At 41.5% G+C, this 25,567-nt stretch overlaps 1 protein-coding gene across 1 annotated transcript in view; it reads left to right on the plus strand.

Moving 5' to 3' along the window:
* The first annotated feature begins 693 nt into the window (after positions 1 to 693).
* BTNL9 (butyrophilin like 9) overlaps positions 694 to 25,567 on the plus strand; it is a 28,161-nt gene continuing 3,287 nt past the window's right edge. The window contains exons 1-8 of the mRNA XM_077758370.1: positions 694 to 805; positions 3,077 to 3,424; positions 4,974 to 5,255; positions 10,026 to 10,154; positions 10,336 to 10,368; positions 10,669 to 10,689; positions 24,633 to 24,653; positions 24,885 to 24,911. Coding sequence (XP_077614496.1) covers positions 694 to 805; positions 3,077 to 3,424; positions 4,974 to 5,255; positions 10,026 to 10,154; positions 10,336 to 10,368; positions 10,669 to 10,689; positions 24,633 to 24,653; positions 24,885 to 24,911 — 973 coding nt within the window. The remainder of the gene's footprint in view (positions 806 to 3,076; positions 3,425 to 4,973; positions 5,256 to 10,025; positions 10,155 to 10,335; positions 10,369 to 10,668; positions 10,690 to 24,632; positions 24,654 to 24,884; positions 24,912 to 25,567) is intronic.

Raw genomic sequence — 25,567 nt, forward strand, 5'->3', positions numbered from 1 at the left:
GGTCTATTAGACCTTTAATGGGGGATGTGGCTAGATAGGACGACCCCATTAATGTGGCCTAGAAGAGACATCTTCCAGAGACAGGAAAAGTCACTAGCTGACCTCGTGGAATCTCCACTTGAGGTTTTAGGACTGGATGAAGGCATCTCAGCTGTTGGAGCTGGCAGGCTGATGCCAGGCATGCATCTCACTTCTGAAAAATCCCACGTCAGAACTCTGTGTCTGTTCCTCTGTTTGTGTACCTGATGTTCTAGGCCAAAGGGAAGTAGGTCAGGGAGAATGAAAATGCCTCTGAGAGTCCTTATAGATTTCCTTTTGTTTGGGGAAAGTCACTCAATCCCAGCTGCGCCCACACACAATGTGTGGCTCTATTCCTGAATCTAAACAATGCAAACTTGAGAAGTTATTTCCTCTGGGACCCTTTGGCCTTGTCTCCTTGCAGCTTCATGAGTCCAAGCATGTCCAGGAGCACCACTAGCAGCGATACCTGGTAAAATTAGAAATAGCTCTCACATCCGGTTATGGTTTAAAAGAAGCCAGGCATTGGGATTAGTAAGAACTATTTTAAAAGGTAATTATAAAAAATAATTGAGACAGCAACAGACCTTAGGCCTGCTGGTCTGTTCCAGCTCTCTTGCATCCATTCCAGCATCTCTTTGTTCCTCTCCAGGTGGCCCACACTACTGAGAAGAAATGGTGGATTTCCCAGTCTTGCCAGACTTCTCCCAGCAAGTACCTCTGCCCAGAAATCTCTTCTTCTTCATGCATCTCCTTCTTCTCCTTGAGCCTGGAGAGATGAACTCAGGTAGTATGTCAAACCTGCAGCCCAGCCAGCCAGGCCATGAGCACCTCCACTTCTGCCCACCCTTCCTGCCAGGTGCTCCCAGAGCTGAAATCCATACCCTATCAGGCCATGTCAGGTGCTCCACTCCCATATATAAGCTGTAGCTTTTGAAGGGCAGGAAGGACTTCAGGCTTAACAACTCTCATGAAAGAAGCAGCCAAAAGAATATAAACTAATTATGCAAATGTAATTTTCTAATTCCCTGAGCTGGAAACCAGGGATACCAAAATGACGAGGCACATACTAGGTCCTTATGAAGGTCAAGAGAGGGGGGATAGATGCGACATAAAAGCTGTTCAGTATGTGACTAAGGCTGCAAGAGAAACATAACCAAAGGTTTGTGAGCACAGCTAAGAGACAAACTTGTCTTCTCCAAAAAGCCAAGAAGAACCCTGGAGAGGAAGTACTGTTTGAGTGGACTCTTTAAGTATACATATTTTTCAAGAAGATGACAAATGGAGGGTAAACTGAGGCAGGCCATGCCCTCAGGAAGAGGGCCAGGCATCAGGTGTGGGTGAAGAGACAGCTTGAGATAACCTGAAAAGGGAAGCTGGTAGGAAGTGTGTTAGGGCTATACGCAGAGGACAGTAAGGAGTCTCAAATGGAGTGAACAAAAAAAAAAAAAAAAATCACCACTATATTCTATGAACAAAGTGAAGAGTAGGAAAGACCCATGAAAGGGGAGTTTTGGTTCATCACAACTATTTTTAAGAGCCTAAGTGTCCATCAACTGATGAATGGATCAAGAAAATGTGGTTGATCTATACAATGGAATACTACATGAGAAATGAGAATGAAATCTGGCCATGTGTAGCAACATGGATGGAACTCGAGGGTGTTATGCTGAGCAAAGCAAGTCAGGCAAAGAAGGACAGATACCATATGTTTGCACGTATAGGAGGATTAGGAGGAACTTAACGGAGGACTGTGGGGGAGAAGAAGGGGAAAAATAGTGAGGGAGAGGGAGGGAGGCAAACCATGAGAGACTCTTGAATGCTGAGAACAAACTGAGGGCGGATGGGGGTGGAGGGGAGGGGAAGGGGGGTGATGGGCATGGAGGAGGGCACTTGTAGGGATGAGCACTGGGTGTTATACGGAAACCAACTTGACAATAAACTATTTTTAAAAGGGGGAGGTGAGTTCTGGGATTGGGTTTTAACTGAGCTTCAAAGGAAAAGAAAGAGGTACCAGAAAAGGTGAAGCCAGAAAGAAGAGTGAGGGCATGCTTAGTAGCAGGAAACAGTACTGCAGAGGGACTGCAGTGGGACTGGTAACTCTCATGGAAATTGCAGAAAACAAGGAGTAGAGGGACCACATGGAGACACCATTTAAGAGGGTGATCAAGGGGCATCTGGGTGGCTTAGTCAGTTAAGCGTCCGACTTCGGCTCAGGTCATGATCTCATGGTTCGTGAGTTCGAGCCCTGCATCAGGCTCTGTGCTGACAGCTAGCTCAGAGCCTGGAGCCTGCTTCGGATTCTGTATCTCCCTCTCTCTCTAACCCTCCCCTGCTCCCTCTCTCTCTCTCTCTCGCTCTCTCTCTCTCTCCCTCAGATATAAATAAAAAACATTTAAAAAATTTTTTTAAAAAGAGGGTGATCAAATAAAAAATTCTAATAAATAAAAATCTTGAAGACAAGATTTGGCCTTTAGATAAGAAAATCCATGAAGCAAGGAGCCCCCATAGATTATGTTAATACATTTTGTTATTAGAGAAGCTGTACATATGCATTATTTAAAAATTTAAAAATCAGAGAAGGAAAAAATAAGAAAATAGTTATTTCCATCATGCAGAAATTATCACCATCACCCATTTGGTATATCTCATTTCAGACCTTTTTTTCCTGCACATGTTTTTATGCAAATACGTCATTTTTAATCAAATTAAAGAATAGTGTATATATGGTTTCAAAACTTGCTCTTTTGGGCGGCGGGGAGCAAGATCCCTTTTCCCTGACCATGTTTACATAATTGTCCCCAAAACAACATTTGCAGCTGATTGGTTCAAACCAATTACCAGTCCAGCACCACACATTGTATCTCGTTGTAATATCCCTTGTGTATATTTTAACCTGGTATATTTGTGACAATTATTTGCTCAAGAAGCCAAGACAAGCTGTTGTCCTGTAAAGTGTCTTACTTTTGTCATTTGAATGGTTTGCTTTAGATTTCTGAGCTGCAAAGGAATGTGATAAAAATTTTTCTTTGATGAGAACTCTGGCTTCTCATCCTAGAGGAGGTCAGGGTGGTAGGCCCTGGGGAATCCATCCTGGCACTTGTGGGAGAAGAAGTGGAGTTCTCATGCCACCTGTCACCATACCTGGACGCTGAAGATATGGAGATCCGCTGGTTCCGGAGTAGGACCTCTGACGTGGTACACCTGTACCAGGGGCGGCAGGAGCTCTACAGCCAGCAGATGGTGCAGTTCCAAAACAGGACCAAACTCCTCAAAGATGATATCATGGATGGTAGTGTGAACCTGCAGCTCCATAGCATCATTCCTGCTGATGAAGGCCTGTATGGGTGCCGTTTCCTCTCCAGCAACTTCTCTAGGGAAGCGGTCTGGGAGCTGGAGGTAGCAGGTATGTGAATTGGCTAAGCCCAGTAGGAGAGACAGAAAAAGGGGTCCATTTGGACAGAGTTGCTTTGGTTGAGTAGACAGTGAAACATGGAGAAAAGGAAAATATATCTAATTTTAAAAACTATTAAAAATAAAAATATAAAAAACTATTAAAAATAAAGATTCATTAGCAAATGAACAAAATAAATGTTCACAAAAAAGATATACAAATGACCCTTAAACACAAATTAAAACTACGCTGAGAAGCAATTTTTTAACTCAGAGATTGGCAAAAATTCAAGTTTGACCATACACCCTTGGTAAAGTTGTGGGGAAACGGACCTCTGCTCTATACCCTAGTGATTGAGTTGAGAGCAAAACTCCAGTGCAGGGGGATTTGACAATAGCTAACAGGACTGCTTGCACATCTATTGTTTGAACTGCAACCCCACCCAAAGGAGTTTATCCTGAAGATAAACTTCCTACAGCTCCAGTATAAAAAAGGCATACATATAAATTTAATCTTTGTAGCATCATTTGTAATTGTACAACAGTGGAAACTACCTAAATATCTAAGCATAGTATTGAGTATGGTCCATCACACATTGGAATGATTTGCAGTATGCAGCTGAAAAAATGAGGAGAAACTCTATGAACTGATGTGGAGGGACTTCTAGGATGTTGGTAAGAGAAAAAAACAAGGTGTGAAAGAGTTCTATAGCATGTACACTTTCGTGTAAGAAAAAAATAAACATTGCACAAAAGGAACACAGGAAGGATACACTAGGAACTAATACTATTGGTTACCTGAGAGGAGGAAGGGCACAATGGATAGAAAGGATGGAGAAAGGTTTGGGACTTTCCTGATATACATTTTTATAGTATTGCTCTTTAAATGTATTAATGTTTTGCATATTCAAAATATAAAGTTGGCTCCTCAGGATGGAGAAATAAAGGAGTGCATGTGACACAGGCATTTGAACTCTGGTGGGATTCAAGAGAGACAGAGGACAATCTATTGAGATTTGGGGTGGGATTTTTCTTTACTTCGAGGAACTTTCCTTGTATAATATGACTAAATTCCAGTAGCTCTTCTTGGCCAAATGTCCCACCCATAATATTTCCAAAGGTCTTTTAGTGGTACTACTGTCCCCATGTCCCACATGCCACCATCAATTAAACTGTCAATTATGGGCACCGGGTGGCTCAGTTGGTTAAGCATCCAGCTCTTGATTTTGGCTCAGGTCATGATCTCACAGTTTGTGGGAATGAGTCCCATGTTGGGCTATATGCTGACAACACGGAGCCTATTTGGGATTCTCTCCCTCTCTCTCTGCCTCTCCCCACTCGCATTACGTGCACTCTTTCTGTCTCTCAAAATAAATAAATAAACTTAAAAATAAACTGTTATTTACAGTCCACAGGTGGGGTCTGTGAGCCTACATGTGTGTTAAGAGCATTCACAGTTCATGATACCTTATTATGACTACAGATGGTGAATGGTGGCATGAACATCATGTACAACTTCTGGAAAGGAGCCTGATCTTTCCCACTCTTCCCGTCTCTCCCAGGGCTGGGCTCAGACCCTCACATCTCCCTTGAGGGCTTCAAGGAAGGAGGCATTCAGCTGAAGTGCAGTTCCAGTGGCTGGTACCCCAAGCCCCAGGCTCAGTGGAAAGATCATAAAGGACAATGCCTGCCTCCAAAGATGGAAGCCATAGTCCAGGATTCCCAGGGCCTGTTCAATCTGGAAACATCCGTGATTGTCCGAGAGGGTGCCCACAATAATGTGTCTTGCTCTATCCAGAACTCTCTCCTGATACAGAAGAAAGAGTTCACCATCCAGATAGCAGGTCAGTTGGTGCCAATTAACCCTTATCTTCTTACTCATTACATCCTCCCTGTGCATTGTTCCAAAGGCCATCTAAAAGGACATAGTGGTACCAGTGCCCAGCTGTTTATGGGGTGATCTGTTCTTGACACCTGAAAAGTGAACTATTTGGATATCAGGAACCTACTAAGAGTACAACAACTACCACTCATCCAAACCGTATGCAGGGGAGGCCTCAGAGAACCAACTTATGCACTAAAGGCCATGCCCTAAAACATAGAAACTACTCATTAGAAGTCATCAAGAGATTCCATGTGTTCCTAATTTCATCCCTCAAATTATATTTCTTGAGCACTTTCAAGTGCTCTTGTCCTTAGGTTCACATTCCTGTGGAGGAAATACAAATAAAAGAGTGAATTATATTATAAGGGTAGAGGATGTTAGGTGCTAAAAATATATTTTAGGTGCTATACAGAAAATGAAGCAGGGAAGTGTGCTAGGGTATGGTAGGGTGTGTATGTGGATTTAAAAGTGGTAGGTCTTGGGGCGCCTGGGTGGCTTAGTCGGTTAAGCGTCCGACTTTCGCTTAGGTCATGATCTCGCGGTTCGTGGGTTCGAGACCCGCGTCGGGCTCTGTGTTGACTGCCGGCTCGGAGCCTGGAGCCTGTTTCAGTCTGTGACTCCCTCTCTCTCTGGCCCTCCCCTGCTCACGCTGTCTCTCTCTCTCTCTCTCTTTCCTAGAAATAAATTAAAAAACATTAAAATTTTTTTTTAAAAAAGTGGTAGGTCAGTGAAGAAGATGGTTAGGCAATGAGTTGAAGGGTAAGGCCACTATCTAGGACCAAAATCTTATTATAAATAGGCACACATTGAAGGCTTTTTTAATACTTTATTGTCAGGTTTGTTTCCATATAACACCCAGTTCTCATCCCCACATGTGCCCATCACCCCCTATCAGTCCTCAGTTTGTTCTCAGCATTCAAGAGTCTCTCATGGTTTGCCTCCCTCCCTCTCCCCCACTATTTCCCCCGCTTCTTCCTGAAGGTTTTATTTTTCATGACTATTTGTATTAAATCTTGAGGTTAAACCTGACCTATGAACCATTTTTCACATTGGTATAAATCAACAGTTCTGTTATTTGACTTTAAACAATTCAGTGGATTAATGGTGCTGGCCACCTTTGACCCCTCAAAACTTAACTACTAATAATAATCTACTGTTGACTGGCAGCCCTATTAATAACACAAATAGCAGCTTAACACAGATTTTGTATGTGATATGTATTAGATGTTGTATTCTGACAATCAAGAAAGCTAGAGAAAAGAAAATGTTATTAAGAAAATCATAAGAAAGAGAGGAACTTGGGAAAATGGCAGAATTGTAGGACCCTGAGCTCATCCCATCCCACAGCTACAACTAAATATCATCCACATCTAAGTCAATAAACCAGAGGGTGATCTGAAGACTTGCAGAACAAACTCCACAATTAAATATAGAGAAGTAGCTACAGCTGAAAGGTTAGGAAGGTCAAAAATTCAAAGGGAGGTCCTCCGTTAAGTTCCTCCAAAGAAGGGGGGGAATAGTGGGGGAGAGGGAGAGAGGCAAACCATGAGAGACTCTTGAAAGCTGAGAACAAACTGAGGACTGATGGGTGTTGGGGGTGGAATGGTGGGGTGATGGGCATGGAGGAGGACACTTATGGGGATGAGCACTGGGTGTTATATGGAAACCAACTTGACAATAAACTATTTGCAAAAAAAAGGATACAGATGGAAAAAAAATTCAAAGGGACGCTGCCCACATAGACAGGGCAAACAAATAGGCTCTCAACCAAGAATTTCACATGGGGAAGACTATTCCCCATAATGTTTGTCATTAAAAACTGGAGGGGCTGTTTCCTGCTTTCTCCTCTAGGGTTTTGATGGTTTCCTGTCTCACATTCAGGTCCTTTATCCATTTTGAGTTTATTTTTGTGTATGGTGTGAGAAATTGATCTAGTTTCATTCGTCTGNCCTTAAATAAATAAATAAATAATCCCTATAAACCTGTAAAAAAAATAACAATTAAAACATTTTGTTAATGTTAAAAAAAAAACTGGAGGGGCTGAATTCTGTGAGTTTGTAAAAACAGTGGGACTTGGAGCCTGAAGCTTTAAAAGTCAGCTGATTCAGCACTGGGTGAGCTGGGAGTGTGTGTGACAGCTGGGTCACTTAAAAAGACAGCAGCCTGCACACAGAAGAAATTTTTTTTTTTTTGCAGCCAGAATTTACCTTTATTATATTTTTTTACAAATAGTTTACTGTCAAGTTGGTTTCCATATAACACTCAGTGCTCATCCCCAAAAGTGCCCTCCTCCATGCCCATCTCTCCCCTCCCCCCCCACACCCATCAGTACAGAAGCAATAATTTAAAAAGGCAGTTTACACAAAGCTGGGGTAAACAGGAGTCATATCTGTTTGTAGTGATTTCAGAGAGTATCGATGGAATTCTCTAAAAATTAGGGAGCTAGCAGACACATTTTCCTCCCCCATCTCCCAGCATTAACACAGAGCCATTTGTGGGAGTTGGGGCTTCACAGATACTTGTAGTCTTGACCCAGAGTTCAGGGAGAAATTTGTTAAAGCTGCACATGCATCCCACCCAGCTGACAGGTGCACGGTTCCACAGCATATCCTGCTCAGCTGCAGTGCAGTGCCCAGCCATGCACCACCAGCCACCATCACGTGTCAGACCCAGCCACACTCAGCCACCATTGAGTGCTATGACCAGCCTCATTCCCCTATCAGCCTTGTGCAATCCTCCAGTTGTCAAAGTGCTTCAGGAATCTGGCATAGGAGAAGTGCCCAAGGCAAATATTGCTAACAACCCCACCACACTCATAAGTGTCCATCACAACTAGCATGCCTAGGTCCCACTAACATCACAGAGAGCAAGCAGAGCCCACAACAGGAAAAGAGTGAGGGCAAACAACTACATTGAAAAGAAAACTGACTCAAATGTAACAACAAGGCAAAAGCAAAACATGTAGGGCAGCTTTCTGAAGTGCCTGTTCCTGATAAACAGGGGACACTGTACTGCAGGGCACTTCTAGGATCTACTTTTCATAAAGTCATTTTCAAAAGCAGAAAATATAACTAACTTTCCTAACACAGAGAAACAGACACAGAGAAGCAGATAAAATGACGGAGAAAATTATCACAAAGAGATCTAAATGAAACAGAAATAAGTAACATACCTGATGGATAAATTAAAGCAATAATCATAAGGATAATCACTGGACTTGAGAAAAGACTGGAGGACATTACTAAGACCCTTAACAGAGACATAAGGAAAAATATAACAGAGATAAAGGTCACAATAAATTAAATGAAAACATGCTTGAAGGAATGAATAGCAGGCTGTAAGAAGCAGAGGAATGTATTAATGACCTAGAGGACAGTAATGGAGAGCAATCATGATGAACAAAAGAGACAGGAAAGAATTATGCAAAATGAGAATAGACTTAGGGAACTCAGTAATTCCATGAAATGTAATATCATTCATATTATAGGAGTCCCAGAAGAAGTAAGAGAAAGGGGGGCAGAAAATTTATTTGTAGAAATAATAGCTGAAAATGTCCCTAGTATGGGGAAGGAAACAGATATCCAGATTCAGGAGGTACAGACAACTCCCATCAAAATTAACAAAAGCAAATCCACATCAAGAAATACTGTAATTAAATTTGCAAAATTTGGGCCCCTGGGTGACTCAATCTGTCAAGCATGACTTCGGCTCAGGTCATGACCTCAGGGCCTGTGGATTCAAGCCCCACATCAAGCTCTGTGCTGACAGCTCAGAGCCTGGAGCCTGCTTCATATTCTGTGTCTCCCTCTCTCTCCACCCCTCCCCCACTCAGGGTGGCTGGAAAATGGGGAGTTACTGTTTAGTGGGTAGAATTTCACTTTGGGATGGTGATGATGAACAATGTGAAAGTAACTTAATGCCACGGAATTGTACCCTTAAAAATGGTTAAGATGGTACATTTTATGTTATATATTTTACCACAATTAAAAAAAGAAAAATGTATTTTTAAAAAGACCACTGAACTAAAACCATCACTTGAAAAATTATTATCTTTAACAGACACCAAATTATTCCATTAAATTGCCACAAGAATTTCTAAAGGGTTACCTTCCATTTTGCATCTCTTTACCGTCTGCGTGGGCCTGGGCCACGTCTTACTTCAGGGCAGAACCTCCTTAGTGAGCCTGGGGAGGACAAGGGGGAGCTGGCAGTCAACCCTTTAGTGCTTTGGCTAACAATTCTTCAGGAGGTGTGATGAGAAGTTACAGCAAGTGTTGGTAAGAAGCTAGCAAAATGAAATGACTTGTGGAGTTGACCCTAGCGGCAGAGAGCAATATTTCAATGTTTTTCAGATACCAACACCTTGGATTTTCGTGTTCTTCAGATATAGGGCAATTGTGGGGAGTAGAGAGAAGACAGAGCCATGGTCACAAAAATTCTAAGCTGGGAGAGTACGTGGGGTCCATCAGCCCCTCCCTTCCACATCCTTCCATTTCCCTTTTCCCTTTTCCGCTAAGCAAGCTTGCCACTATTCCTCAGGGTCCTACCCAGAGAAGAGCATAGTGAGCGGCAGCTCTCATGCCCATTTTACAGATTGCTATGGCGTTGCCCAGAAGATTTAATGCCTGCCAACTTGGAAGGATTCCGGCACTCTGGGTCCAGAACAGTCTTCTCACTTAGCGTTTAGTGGTGCCTAAAGCGAAACAACTCCCTCTGGGGTGTTTTCCAGACGCATTTTTACCCGGAACCTCTCCCTGGAAAAGAGCTTTCTTCGGGGCTCTGGTGGGACTGCCACTCCTCCTGGTTCTCCTTTCAACGCTGGCGCTGTACTTCTTTCAGAAGCAACGGAGGTCCCAAGGTACGGGGCAGGCTGGGGGGCCTCCCATCAGGCGCAGGCTTTGCTGGGAAGTGGTGGAGGAGGCCCGCGGAGAGGGCACCGCACAGGTGCGGTCCTGCGGAAACGCGAGTCTGGGGTGGCACATGGAAATAGCAGGTGAGTGTGCACCCTCAAGTGCACTCCCCTTCCTTCCTCCATTCAGAAAAGTTGAAGGAGCAGGCTGAGAAGGACAAAGGTAAGCAAGGAAAGAGGCTTGCTCTTTGCCCACACCCCTAACAGAAGGTGGTGGGGAGAAGGGGAATTTGCTGGTTCAGGAAGGCGAGTACTTCAAACCCGGGGCGCTTGGAATCGAGACAGAAACGCCGTGACAGATGTTTGCTTTCCCACTTCCCCTGCCACGGAGCCCGCTCCTCCCTCGTGTGTAGTCCATCCTGGTTCCTCAAAACGCATTGGGGCCGTGTCTGTGCACTTTAGGGAAGTGAAGCCTTAGTGTACATCAATTGAGATTTTTCTTTTTTCTTCGTTTCTTCTCCAGGGAGACTCACAGCAGAGCTGGGTAAGTTCTGGGTACCACTCCCTCAGTGAGATTACCAACTAGTGGACTAACCCGATGCATGCGGGGTGGAAGGTGTTCAGTAGTTTCTGGCTCCCTGTGGAAAGTGATGGATGGCAACAATCTAATTCTAAATCTATCCTTCTGCGCCTCCCACCTCTCCACTCCCAAATAACTCATATGGCAACAGTGAAGTAGGTCTGATACCAGACCCCCAGACAAACCCTGCCAGCCCCTCTTCTGAAAATTATGGGATTAGGTTACATTTCCACCATTTAATGTTCATCTTCCTCAGATATCTTTCTCTTTCTAATGAAAATGCCACTGGGAAGGGAGGCACGTTTAATTTGAATGGGAGTGTGAGTAATTTATCAAGTTCACTTTTCTCCCCAGGGGACTCAGTACCATGGGCTGTGTGCCTGACCAGAGGAAGGGAGAGTGAATTCAAAGGAAGGGGAAATGGAGGAGAAGGCCACCATGGGAGTGAGGGGAGGGGAGGAAGACCTCAAGAACCACCTTGCATGTTGTAATAAAACTCCAGACGAAATTATCAGTTTGGGAATCTTGTGTTGTAGTCCACCTAGTTCTGTGGAAGGGCAACTATAATAAGTAATTAACAACATGGTCTAAATTAGTATATAGAGTTGCCTTTCCTAGGAGAATTTACTTCTTTATTTTTTTAAATTTATTGTGTAGTAGTTTTTTGTCTTTTTTTTTCAAATAGTTTATTGTCAAGTTGGTTTCCATAACACCCAGTGCTCATCCCTACAAGTGCCCTCCTCCATGCCCATCACCCCCCTTCCCCTCCCCTCCACCCCTATCATCCCTTAGTTTGTTCTCAGCATTCAAGAGTTTCTCATGGTTTGCCTCCCTCCCTCTCACCCCGTTTCCCCCCTTCTTCTCCCCCACGGTCCTCCCTTAAGTTCCTCCTAATCCTCCTATATGTGCAAACATATGGTAGCTGTCCTTCTCTGCATGACTTATTTCGCTCAGCATAACAACCTCAAGGTCCATCCATGTTGCTACACATGGCCAGATTTCATTCTTTCTCATTGCCATGTAGTATTCCATTGTATAGATAAACCACATCTTGATCCATTCATCCGTTGATGGATACTTAGGCTCTTTCCATGTTTTGGCTATTGTTGAGAGTGCTGCTATGAACATTGGAGTCTATGTGCTCCTATGCATCAGCACTCCTGTAATAGGATCAGTTTCTTGATTTCTCTTTCTGTTGCTTCCTTATTGGTGTATAAAAATGCAACTGATTTCTGTACACTGATTTTGTATTCTGCAACTTTGCTGAATTCATGGATCAGTTCTAGCCTAGACGTCTGGTGGAGTCTGTTGGGTTTTCCACGTAGAGTATCATGTCGTCCATGAAAAATGAAAGTTTGACTTCATCTTTGCCAATTCTAATGCCTTTTATTTCCTTTTGTTGTCTGATGTTAAACAATAGTGGTAAGATTGGACATCCTTGTTGTGTTCCTGATTTCAGGGGAATAGCTCTCAGTTAGTCCCCATTGAGAATGATATTAGCTGTGGGCTTCTCATACATGGCTTTTATAATTTTTAAGTAAGTTTCTTCTATCCTATCTTTCTCAAGGGTCTTTATTAAGAAGGGATGCTGTATTTTGTCAAATGCTTTTTCTGCATCTATCGACAGGATCATATGGCTTTTATCTTTTCTTTTGTTGATGTGATGTATCACATTGATTGATTTGCGATTGTTGAACCAGCCCTGTAACCCAGGAATGAATCCCACTTGATCATGGTGGATAATTCTTTTTATGTGCTGTTGGATTCAATTTGCAAGTATCTTGTTGAGGATTCTTGCATCCATATTTATCAAGGATATTGGCCTATAGTTCTCTTTTTTTGCTGGGTCTCTGTCTGGTTTGGGAATCAAATTGATGCTGGCTTTGTAGAATGAGTCCAGAAGTTTTTTTCCTTCCATTTCTTTTTTCTTTCTTTCTTTCTTTTTTTTTTTTGAATAGCCTGAGAAGAATGAGTATTAACTGATTTAAATGCCTGGTAGAATTCCCCAGGGAAGCCATCGGGTCCAGGACTCTTATTTGTTGGGAGATTTTTGATAACGGATTCTAAATCTTCTTGGTTATGGACCTGTTCAGATTTTCTGTCCTTTTCCATTTGAATCTTGGTAGTGAGTGTGTGTTTAGGAATTTCTCCATTTCGTCTAGGTTGTCCAATTTGTTGGCATATAATTTTTCATAGTATTCCCTAATAATTGCTTGTGTTTCTGAGGGATTGGTTGTAATAAATCCATTTTCATTCAAGATTTTGTGTAGTTGGTGCCCTCTCTTTTCTTTTTGAGAAGCCTGACTAGAGGTTTATCAATTTTGTTTATTTTTTCAAAAAACCAACTCTTGGTTTCACTGATCTGTTCAACTGTTTTTTTTAATTCTATATTGTTTATTTCTGCCCTGATTTTTATTATTTCCCTTCTTCTGCTGTGTTTGGGTGTCCTTGGTGCTCAGCTTCTAGTTCCTTTAGATGCGCTGTTAGATTTTGTATTTGCGTTTTTTCTAGTTTCTTGAAATAGGCCTGGAGTGCAATGTACTTTCCTCTTAGGACAGCCTTTGCTGCCCCTCAAAGAGTTAAATTGTATTTACATTTTCATTTGTTTCCATATATTATTTTATTTCTTCTCTAATTGCCTGATTGACCCATTCGTTCTTTAACCTCCATGTTTTTGAAGGTTTTCCAGAGTTTTTCCTGTGATTGATTTCAACTTTCATAGCATTGTAACCTGAAAGTGTGCATGGTATGATCTCAATTCTTTAATATTTATTAAGGCCACTTTGTGACCCAGTACGTGATCTATCTTGGAGAATGTACCAGGTACACTCGAGAAGAAAGTGAATTCCATAGCCGCAGGATGGAGTTCTAAATATATCTGTCAGATCCATCTGGTCCAATGTGTCATTCAGGTCCATTGTTTCTTTAGTGATTTTCTGTCTAGTTTATCCATTGCTGTAAGTGGAGCATTAAAGTCCCCTGAAATTAGCATATTCTTATCAATAAGATTGTTTCTGTTTGTGAACAATTGTTTTATGTATTTGGGTGCTCCTGATTTCGGTGCATAGACATTTATAATTGTTGGCTCTTCCTGATGGATAGACCCTGTAATTATTATATAATGTCATTCTCATTTCTTGTAACTGCCTTAACTTTAAAGTCCAGTTTTTCCTGTATAAGTATGGCTTCCCCAGCTTTCGTTTGACTTCTAGTAGCATGATAGATATTACTCCATCTCCTCACTTTCAATCTCAAGGTGTCCATAGGTCGAAAGTGAGTCTCTTTGTAGACAGCAAATAGATGGATTTTGTTTCTTTTTTTATCCATTCTGCTACCTGATGTCTTTTGATTGGAGCATTTAGCCCATTTACATACAGTGTTATTATTGAAATATATGAGTTTAGAGTCATTGTGTTCCCTGTAGGATTCATGCTTGTAGTGGTGTCTCTAGTACCTTGTGTTCTTTACAACATTTCCCTCATGGAGTCCTCCTCAAAATTTCTTGTAGGACTGGTTTCAAGGTGATGAATTATTTCAATTTTTGTTTATTTGGGAAAAACCTTATCTCCCCTTCTATTCTGAATGACAGGCTTGCTGGATAGTGGATTCTTGACTGCATATATTTTCTGTTCATCAAATTGAAGATTATCTGCCATTCCTTTCTGGCTTGTCAAATTTCAGTAGCTAGGTCTCCAACCACCCTTTGTAGGTTAGGGCCCTTTTATCCCTTGCTGCTTTTAGAATTCTCTCTCTGTCCTTATATTTTGCAAGTTTCACTATGATATGTCGTGCAGAAGATCGATTTAAGTCACTTCTGAGAGGAGTTCTCTGTGCCTCTTGGATTTCAATGTCTGTTCCCTTCCCCAGATTGGGGAGGGTCTCAGCTATAATTTGTTCAAGTACCCTTCAGCTCCTTTTTCTCTCTCTTCTTCTGGAATTCCATGATACGGATATTGCTCTGTTTGTATCATTCAGTTCTCGAACTCTCCTTTCATGCTCCTAGATCAATTTATCTCTCTTTTTCTCTGCTTCCTCTTTTTCTATAATTGTGTCCTCTAATACACCTATTCTCCTCTCTACCTATTCAATCGGTGCAGTGGCCGCCTCCATTTTATTATGCACCTCATTTATAGCATTTTTTAGTTCATCACAACTATTTTTAAGCTCAATAATCTTTGTAGCAATAGCTTCTCTGGTGTCTTCCATGCCTTTTTCAAGCCCAGCAATTAATGTTATGACAATTGCTCTAAATTATTGGTCAGTTATGTTGCTTATATCTGTTTTGAGCAATTCTTTAGCTGTCATTTCTTCCTGGAATTTCTTTAGAAGAGAGTTCTTCCGTTTCATCATTTTGGCTAGCTTTCTGTCTCTTGTCAGTTTTATAAGCTTGTTATGTGCTTTGCACCTGCGAGTTCTGCCATATTAAATGAGGCTCGTTGACTGTCCATTGTCCACTCAGGAAGCGTTCTTTCAATGGTGTCCCTTGGTCTCTCTTCTTGTGCCTTTGGTTATTTTATTTCCCTACTCATGGTTATATTTTGGGCTCTCCACCATGGGTACTTTGGCTTGTTTATTGAGGTAGCCCTGAAAAGGAAAACAGACAGACAAACAAACAGGGAAGAAAAGCACAGAAATGCACTGGCATAGAAAAAAAAAAAAAAACAAGCAAACTGAAAGGGGGAAAATAATCCCAAAAGACAAAGGACAGTCTAAAAGCACAAAACCAGAAATCTCAGCTACAAATAAAGAGCAGGGTGGAGGCAGTGCTAATGGAAGAGCAAGCATATACAAAGAGAGAAATAACAGGGGTGGGGAGAAAGAAATTGAACATTGACCAGACAGAGAGACTAAAAGGCTTAATTCAGAGAGAAAGAGGAGAATATGGTAGGAGACAAGGAGAAAGAAATGAAGATAATGCTACCTAAAGAAACTATACAGATTATTCCAGAGAGAGAAAGGAAGGTAATGATAGAGGTGAAGAATATGGATCAAGAGAATAGATTAAATGTGACTGTTTTAGCTAACCAATGACCAGAGTGCCTAGTCCAGTGGAGGGGAGAGATAAGAATGAAATAAGGGAAAATATACCTTAATAGGAAGAATTGATCTAGAGTTAATCACAGCAATGGATCAATGTTGGTCTTGCCCCAGGCCCCAGCAAAAAAAAAAAAAAAAAGGCAGCTCTACAGTGTGGTTGGGCATGGTTTACTGTATGCAGGTCTCCCCTCCACTGCAGGTCCCTCAGGCCACTCCCTGAGGCCCCACCTTGGTGGTTGTGGGGGAAAAAATGGAGGCACTCTAGTGCCTTCTCGAATCAAGCATTGCAAATCACTCTTTTGGGCCTGATCTCTCTGTGCCTCAGGTATAGCCAAAGTGGGCCATGTTCTATGTCCCAAGCCCCACCTCATTTCCCAATCTTAGTCCATTTGCTTTAATGATACTGCTGGAAATGTAATCCTGCAGGCGAGGCCGCTTCCTAGCCCATGATTGAGTAGGGAGAGTAGCAGTGCAGTTTCTCCTGGCACAGCCTGGGACCACGGCACCCAGCCCAAAGAAAGCGCCACAGCTAGAGATAGGATCTCTCTCCCAACAGCCTGTGGTTAGAAATGGGATGATAGGATCCCTCTCTGTCCTGGGCCGAGGTCTTCCTCTTCTCCAGAGACAATTCTATGAGCAGTTTCAGTCGCTCTTTCTCTTCCCCTCGTCTCTCTGCTGCTCTCCGCAGAGAGGGCTCCCTCCGCTCTGTGGCTGGATCCAGGCCCATTTTTATCTTCCCCAGTTTACAATCATGCACATATGAGACTGTCTTCTTAGCGGACTCTGTCTCTTTTCCTCCCAGACTCTTGCGATTCAGAGTCCTATGGCTTTAGCCTTTCTTTGTTTAAGAGATGCGGGCCAGTGAAAAGTATGGAGCCCCCTACTTCTCCGACATCTTTCCCAAAGATTCGTTTTTAATATGTCTTGCAGAATTTGTTTAGTGGTCATAAGTCCTTTAGTTTAATTTTTTTTTTTTTTTTGGTCTGAGAAACTCCTTATCTCTCTTTCTATTCAAGAAAGTTAACTGTGTCTTCTGAATTTGGAAGTAGTGACTTTATGAAGAAGGGGTCCTGGAGTACCCTGAAGAATATTGTGTCCTCTTCACCACACCTGGCAGTCCAAGAGAGTATCCTATGTGTTGCTTATGACCTGCTGTTGTATCTGAGTCATTTTTCCTTTCAGTGTAATTGTCTTCTCTAATTATATACCTTTTGTGGTCTGTGCTTTCTGTCTGTGATATTAGTTGGACCCAGGCAGACCAACTATAAGGAGGCATGCCTGCTGGGGAATTTGGAGGTGGAATGGCAGTGTTAGCAAAATTTGTACTGAGCCACTAATCATATACCAGATGCCATAAAACACTGCAATGGCTGGTGGCCGTATGCTGGGGATGCTAGGGGCACAAGGCTAGGCACAGAGTGTGAGGGTGTCTGGGCGTGGCTGGGGCTTGTGCCCAACAGTGGTTGGGGATCCATGGCTGGGTATGACATGGCTTAACAAAATTTTCCCAGAGCCCAGGGTTAAAGTTACTAGGTTGGTTGGTGTGGGCTACTCCCTAGCAGAACTTGTGAACATGGCATACTGCTAGTGGGTTATATAAGAAGTGTCTGTGCAGCCCCATCTCCCATAGATGTCTCTGTGTTTGTGCTGGGGTTTGAGGAAGAAAGTGGCATCTGCCATTGTTCTCATTTTGGAAGTCTTCTAACATGTTCTGAAATCAGAATGAACAACTCTATCTCCTGCTTGTCCCTTGTGTTGTATAAACTGCCATTTGTTTAATATAGTTTACTGTCAAGTTGGTTTCCAAAACACCCAGTGCTCATCCCCACAAGTGCTCTCCTCCATACCCATCACTCCTCTTCCCCTCTCCCTCACCCCCATCAGCCCTCAGTTTGTTCTCGGCATTCAAGAGTCTCTCATGGTTTGCCTCCCTCCCTCTCCACCACTATTTTCCCCTTAATTCTCCCCCACGGTCCTCCCATAAGTTCCTCCTAATCATCCTATACGTGCAAACATATGGTATCTGTCCTTTTCTGCAGGACTTATTTCGCTCAGCATAACACCCTCAAGTTCCATCCATGTTGCTACACATGGCCAGATTTCATTCTTTCTCATTGTCATGTAGTATTCCATTTTTGTTTTTTGTTTTGTTTTGTTTTGTTTTTGCTGTGCAGAATCTTTTAATCTTCACGAGATCCTAGTACTTCATTTTTACTCTTGATTCCCTTGCCTTTGGGGATGTGTCAAGTAAGAAATTGCTGAGGTGGAGGTCAAGGAGGTTGTTTCCTGCTATCTCCTCTAGGGTCTTGATGGTTTCCTGACTCACGTTCAGGTCCTTTATCCATTTTGAGATTATTTTTGTGTATGGTGTGAGAAAATGATCTAGTTTCATTCTTCTGCATGTTGCTGTCCAGTTCTCCTATTGACAGATTCATATGGTTTTTATCTTTTCTTTTGTTGATGTGATGTATCACATTGATTGATTTGCTATTGAACGAACCCTGTAGCCCAGGAATGAACCCCACTTGATCTTGTTGGATATTCTTTTTATGTGCTGTTGGATTCAATTTGCAAGTTTCTTGTTGAGGATTTTTGCATCTGTACTCATCAAGGATATTGGCCAATAGTTCTCTCTTTTTTTTTTTTTTTTCCTGGATCTCTGTCTGGCTTGGGAATCAAAGTGATGCTGGCTTCGTAAAATGAGTACGGAATATTTCTTCGTTTTATTTTTTGGAATAGCTTGAGGAGAATGGGTATTAATTCTGTTTTTAATGTCTGGTAGAATTCCCCAGGGATGCCATCTGGCCCCGGGCTCTTATTTGTGTTTTTTCCTTCATACACAAATAGTTTATTGTCACGTTGGTTTCCACATAACACCCAGTGCACATTCCCACAAGTGCGCCCCTCCATGTCCATCTTCCCCGTCCCCCCCAACACCCATCAGTCCTCAGTTTGTTCTCAGCATTCAAGAGTCTCTCATGGTTTGCCTCTCTCCCTTTCCCCCACCATTTCCCACTTTCTTCTACCCCATGGTCCTTCGTTCAGTTCTTCCCAATCCTCTTATACGTGCAAATATATGATATTTTCCCTTCTCTGCCTGACTTATTTCGCTCAGCATAACACCATCAAGGTCCGTCCAGCTTGCTACACATGGTCAAATTTCATTTTCTCATTGCCATGTAGTATTCCATCGTATAGATAAACCACATCTTCTTGGTCCGTTTGTCCGTTGATGGACACTTAGGCTCTTTCCATGTTTTGGCTATTGTTGAGAGGGCTGCTATGAACATTGTGGTATATATGCTCCTAAGCATCAGCATTTCTCTATCCCTTGGATAAATTCCTAGCAGTGCTATTGCTGGGTCATAGGGGAGTTCTATTGTTAGTTTCCTGGGGAACCTCCACACTGTTTTCCAGAGAGACTGTACCAGTTTACATTCCCACCAACAGTGTAGGAGAGTGCCCATTTCTCCACATCCTCGCCACCATCTAGAGTCCTCTGATTTCCTCATTTTAGCCACTGTGACTGGCATGAGGTAGTATCTAAGTGTGATTTTTATTTGTATTTCCCTGATGAGGAGGGATGCTGAGCATCGTTTCATGTGTCTGTTGGCCATCTGGATGTCCTCTTTGGAGAAGTGTCTGTTCATATCTTCTGCCCATTTCTTAACTGGGCCGTTTGTTTTTCGGGTGTGGAGTTTGGTGAGTTCCTTATAGATTTTGGATATTAACCCTTTATCTGATATGTCATTTGCAACTATCTTTTCCCATTCAGTTGGTTGCCTATTAGTTTTATTGATTGTTTCCTTTGCCGTTCAGAAGCTTTTCATCTCGATGAGGTCCCAATAGTTTATTTTTGCTCTTGTTTCCCTTGCTTTTAGGGATGTGTCAAGTAAGAAGGTTGTTTCCTGCTTTCTCCTCTAGGGTGTTGATGGTTTCCTCTCACGTTCAGGTCCTTTATCACTTTTGAGTTTATTTTGGTGTATGGTGTGAGAAATTTATCCTGTTTCAATCTTATGCCTGTTGCTGTCTAGTTCTCCCAGCACCATCTGTTAAAGAGGCTGTCCTTTTTCCATTGGGTATTCTTTCCTGCTTTGTGAAAGATTAGTTGACTGTATACCTATGGGTCCAGCTCTGAATTCTCAATTCTGTTCCATTGTTCTATGTGTCTGTTTTTCTGCCAGTACCATACTGTCTTGATGATGACAGCTTTGTAGTAGAGGCTAAAGTCTGGGATGGTGATACCTCCTGTTTTGGTTTTATTCTTCAATATTACTTTGGCTATTCGGGATCTTTGGTGCTTCCATACTAATTTTAGGATAGTTTGTTCTAGTTTTGAGAAGTATGCTGGTGCAATTTTGATTGGAATTGCATTGAATGTGTAGATTGCTTTGGGTAGTAATGACAATTTAACCATGTATATTCTTCCTATCCATGAGCATGGAATGTTTTTCCATTTCTTTGTGCCTTCTTCAATTTCTTTCATAAGTTTTCTAATGTTTTCAACATACAGATCTCTTGTATCCTTGGTTAGGTTTATTCCTAGGTATTTTATGGTTTTTTGTGNGGTGCTTCCATACTAATTTTAGGATAGTTTGTTCTAGTTTTGAGAAGTATGCTGGTGCAATTTTGATTGGAATTGCATTGAATGTGTAGATTGCTTTGGGTAGTAATGACAATTTAACCATGTATATTCTTCCTATCCATGAGCATGGAATGTTTTTCCATTTCTTTGTGCCTTCTTCAATTTCTTTCATAAGTTTTCTAATGTTTTCAACATACAGATCTCTTGTATCCTTGGTTAGGTTTATTCCTAGGTATTTTATGGTTTTTTGTGCAATTGTGAATGGGATCAGCCTCTTGATTTCTCTTTCTGTTGCTTCATTATTGGTGTATAAGAATGCAACCGAGTTCTTTACGTTTATTTTGTACTCTGGAACTTTACTGAATTCTTGGATCATTTCTAGTAGGCTTCTGGTGGAGTCTATCAGGTTTTCTATGCAAAGTATCGTGTCGTCTGCGAAAAGTGAAAGTTTGACTTCCTCTTTGCCAATTCTGATGCCTTTGATTTCCCTTTGTTTTCTGATAGCTGATGCTAGGACTTCCAGCACTACGTTAAACAGCAGTGGTGAGAGTGAACATCCCTGTCGTGTTCCTGATCTCATGGGGAAAGCTCTCCGTTTTTCCCTGTTGAGGATGATGTTAGCTGAAGGCTTCTCATAGATGGCTTTTATGATGTTTAAGTAAGTTCCTTCTATCCCGACTTTCTCTAGAGTCTTTATTAAGAAGGGGTGCTGTATTTGTCAAATGCTTTTTCTGCATCTATTGACAGGATCATATGGTTTTTATCTTTCTTTTGTTGAAGTGGTGTATCACATTGATTGATTTGCGAATGTTGAAGCAGCCCTGTAACCCAGGAATGAATCCCACTTGATCTTGTTGAGTGATTCTTTTTATGTGCTGCTGGATTCGATTTGCAAGGATCTTGTTGAGGATTTTCGCATCCATATTCACGAAGGATATTGGCCTGTAGTTCTCTTTTTTTGCTGGATCTCTGTCTGGCTTGGGAATCAGAGTGATGCTGGCTTCATAAAATGAGTCTGGAAGTTTTCCTTAGATTTCTATTTTTTGGAATAGCTTGAAGAGAATTGGTATTAATTCTGTTTTAAACATCTGGTAGAATTCCCCAGGGAAGCCATCAGATCCAGGGCTCTTATTTGATGGGAGATTTTTGATAAGATTTTTGGGAAGATTCCATTTCTTCACTGCTTATAGGTCTGTTCAGATTTTCTATTTCTTCCCGTATGAATTGTGGCAGTGAGTGTATGTTTAGGAATTTGTCCATTTCTTCTATGTTGTCCAATTTGTTGGCATATAATTTTTCATAGTATTCCTTGATAATTGCTTGTATTTTTGAGTGGTTGGTTGTAATAAGTTCCTTTTCATTCATGATTTTGTCTATTTGAGTGCTCTCTCTTTTCTTTTTGAGAAGCCTGGCTAGTGGTTTGTCAATTTTGTTTATTTTTTCAAAAAACCAACTCTTGCTTTTATTGTTCTGTTCAATTGTTTCTTTGGTCTCTATGTTGTTTATTTCTGCCCTGATTTTTATTATTTCTCTTCTCCTCCTGAGTTGGGGTGCTCCTGTTGCTCTGCCTCTAGTTCCTTTATGTGCGCTGTTAGAATTTGCACTTACACTTTTTTAATTTCTTGAAATAGACCTGGAGTGCAATGGTCTTTCCTCTTAGGACTGCCTTCGCTGCATCCCATAGAATTTGGATTGTTGTATTTTCATTTTCATTTGTTTCCATATATTTTTTAATTCCTTCTCTAATTGCCTGATTGGCCCATTCGTTCTTTAGTAGGGTGTTCTTTAACGTCCATGTTTTTGGAGGTTTTCCAGACTTCTTCTTCTTCTGTGGTTTACTTCAAGTTTCATAGCATTGTGATCTGAAAATATGCATGGTATGATCTCAATTCTTTTATATTTAATGAAGGCTGCTTTATGTGATCTATCTTGGAGAATGTGCCATGCGCACTTGAGAAGAAGGTGAATTCCATGGCCTCAGGATGTAGAGTTCTAAATATATCTATCAAGTCCATGTGGTCCAATGTGTCATTCAAGTCCATTGTTTCTTTAGTGATTTTCTGTCTAGTTGATCTATCCATTGCTGTAAGTGGAGTATTAAAGTCCCCTGCTATTAGCACATTCTTATCTATAAGACTGTTTCTGTTTTTGATTAATTATTTTATATATTTAGGTGCTCCCATATTCGGTGTGTAGACAATTATAATTGTTAGTTCTTCCTGATGGATAGACCCTGTAATTATTATATAATGCCAGTCTTCATCCCTTGTTACTGCCTTTACTTCAAAATCCAGTTTGTCTTATATAAGTATAGCTACTCCAGCTTTCTTTTGATTTTCAGTAGCATGATAGATATGTCTCCATCCCCTTACTTTCAATTTGCTGGTGTCCTCAAGTCTAAAATGAGTTTCTTGTAGACAGCAAATAGATGGATTTTGTTTTTTTATCCATTCTGCCACCCTGTGTCTTTTCATTGGAGTATTCGGCCCCTTTACATTTAGTGTTGTTATTGAAACATATTAGTTTAGAGTCATTGTGTCGTTTTGGGGATTCATGCTTGTGGTGTTGTATCTGGTATCTTGCGTTCCTTGCAACATTTCCCTCAGAGAGACCCTCTCAGGATTTCTTGTAGGGCTGGTTTAGTGGTGACAGATTCTTTCAATTTTTGTTTATTTGGAAAGACTTTTTATCTCTCCTTCTATTCTGAATGACAGGCTTGCTGGATAGAGGATTCTTGGCTGCATATTTTTTCTGTTCATCACATTGAAGTCTCCTGCCATTCCTTTCTGGCTTGCCAAGTTTCAGTAGATAGGTCTGTCACCACTCTGATAGGTTTCCCTTTGTATGTTAGGGCCCTTTTCTCCCTCGCTGCTTTCAGAATTCTCTCTTTGTCCTTATATTTTGCCAATTTCACTATGATATGTCGTGCAGAAGTTCGATTCAAGTTACATCTGAGGACAGTTCTCTGTGCTTCTTAAACTTCAACGTCTACTTCCCTCCCCATGTTGGAGAAGCTCTCTGCTGTAATTTGTTCCAGGACTCCTTCAGCACCTTTCCCTCTCTCTCCCTCTTTTGAAATTCCTATGATACGAATATTGTTCTGTTTGATTGTACTGCTGTGCTCTCGAATTCTCCTTTCATGTTCCTGGATCAGTTTATCTCTCTTTTTCTCAGCTTCCTCTCTTTCTGTAATTGTTTCTTTTAAATCACTTGTTCTCCTTTCTGCCACTTTAATCTGTGCATTGGATACCTCCATTTTATTATGTATCTCATTTATAGCACTTTTAGTTTATAGTATCCATAGTGTTTGTAGCAATAGTTTCTCTGATGTCTTCCATGCCTTTTTCAAGCCCAGCGATTAATCTTATGACTATTGTTCTAAATTCTTGTTCAGTTATGTTGCTTATATCTGTTTTGAGCAGTTCTGTAGCTGTCATTTCTTCCTGGAATTTCTTTGGAGGAGAGTTCTTCCATTTCATCATTTTGGTTAGCTTTCTATCTCTTGTTAATTTTAAAAACTTGTTATGCACTCTTCCCCTGCAGGTGTTGTGTATTAAAGAGGGCTCTTTGACTGTCCAAGGCCTGTCTGTTCAGGAAGCGTTCTTTCAATGGTGTCTCTTGGTTTCTCTTGTTGAGACTTTGGTTATTTTATTTCCCTACTCGTAGTGGTATTTGGGACTCTCCACCATGTGTACTTTGGCTTGTTTCTTGAGGTAGCCCTGGAAAAGAATACAGACAGACAAACACACAGGGAACAACGGTACACAAACGCACAGACAAATCCAATAAACACTCAAACTGCTCCTTCCACGTGGGTCCTGAGGAGACCGGGTTCTTGTCTGAGTGGACGTGGCACATAGTCCTCTGGAATCCTCCATAGCGTGTCTGTCTTCTCAGTCTTTTAAATAGTGTTCCCAGTAAGTGACCCTGAGGCTCATGCAGGCTGGGCTCAGTGCTTGGACTTATGAAGGACATCCTCCCTAGGAATAGTTTCTGATTTCAGGGCAAATGAGCAGTAGTTTTTCAAATAAAAAATGAGCCCTGGAAATAAGCCTCTTAATATCAGGACTTGTTTTCCTTTTCCATCTTTGTGCAGATTTCTGCCTTAGAGGAAGGAATAGGGTGAGACATAAGAACTCTGCAGATTGGTGTTACAGAGACTAAGATGAGTTATGGTGAGTGGTGGCTTAAGACTAAGAAACCTCTTTCCAGTGGCCTAACTGCCTAGGGAAGGTAGTTCCTCTTACCCAAAGACTGATGTTTTCTATGTGTGTTTTACTTACAGGGAAGCTTCAGACAGAACTTGGTAAGTGACCCCTTTTGGATTATTTCTTCTTGTCTATCTTTTAGCATCTGATTTTCCATGTATGTTCTTCTCATATCTCAACCAACTATGATGCCCAGGTTGGAATGCTTATAGTCATGTGGGTGTCAGGAGAAAAGGGAGAAGGGCAGGGGTGTGTGCAAAATGCAATGTGTGAGCAGGAAAGCAGTACTGACCTGGTGTTCTAATTCCATTTTTCCATGGCTACTTCAGACTGGAGAAGGGCTGAAGGCCAGGCTGGTGAGTGAAGCATGTCTCCCTCCCACTGTCCACTTTACATCTCATCATCCCATTCACTCACTTTGACTAACCAACCATGCTTCATTCTGGTTTCTTCCACAGGCACATGGCGTGGATTTATGTATATCACTTAATAGAAGTTACATTCTATATTTTTTCTTTTCTATTTACCTTTATATTTTACTGAGGTGTATAATACAATATACTTATATTATATTATATTGTAAACCATTGGTGGAAATTATGGTTGCACGTCAGAATCATCTAGATCCTGGCACCAACCCTCAAAGACTGTGACTCGTGGGTCTAGAGTGGCATGTCGCCCTTTAGGTAAATATTTTCCCCTATACCTTCTTCCATTCCCCACATAAAGCAAACAGTCTAATGTGTAGCTTTATTTTGTATGTATTCTTGCAAAAGGTGAATTTCTGTTTTCTGCACAAACACTTTAGTTTCTATAAATTATGCTTACAGTCTTGTGCTGTTACTTGCTTTTTACTCTCATAACTGTGTTTTAATACCCATCCCTGCCACCACATCTGGTCTGTGTCTCCTTGCTGCAAAGTACTCCATTTTAGCCAGCCACCTTCTTGGAACAGACATCCAGCCTGCCTCTAACTCCATACCACCACATATATTGCTGAATGAATAGCTTC

The sequence above is a fragment of the Crocuta crocuta genome, unplaced genomic scaffold (genome assembly GCF_008692635.1).
Source record: "Crocuta crocuta isolate KB4526 unplaced genomic scaffold, BGI_CrCroc_1.0 scaffold797, whole genome shotgun sequence".
Lineage (NCBI taxonomy): Eukaryota > Metazoa > Chordata > Mammalia > Carnivora > Hyaenidae > Crocuta > Crocuta crocuta.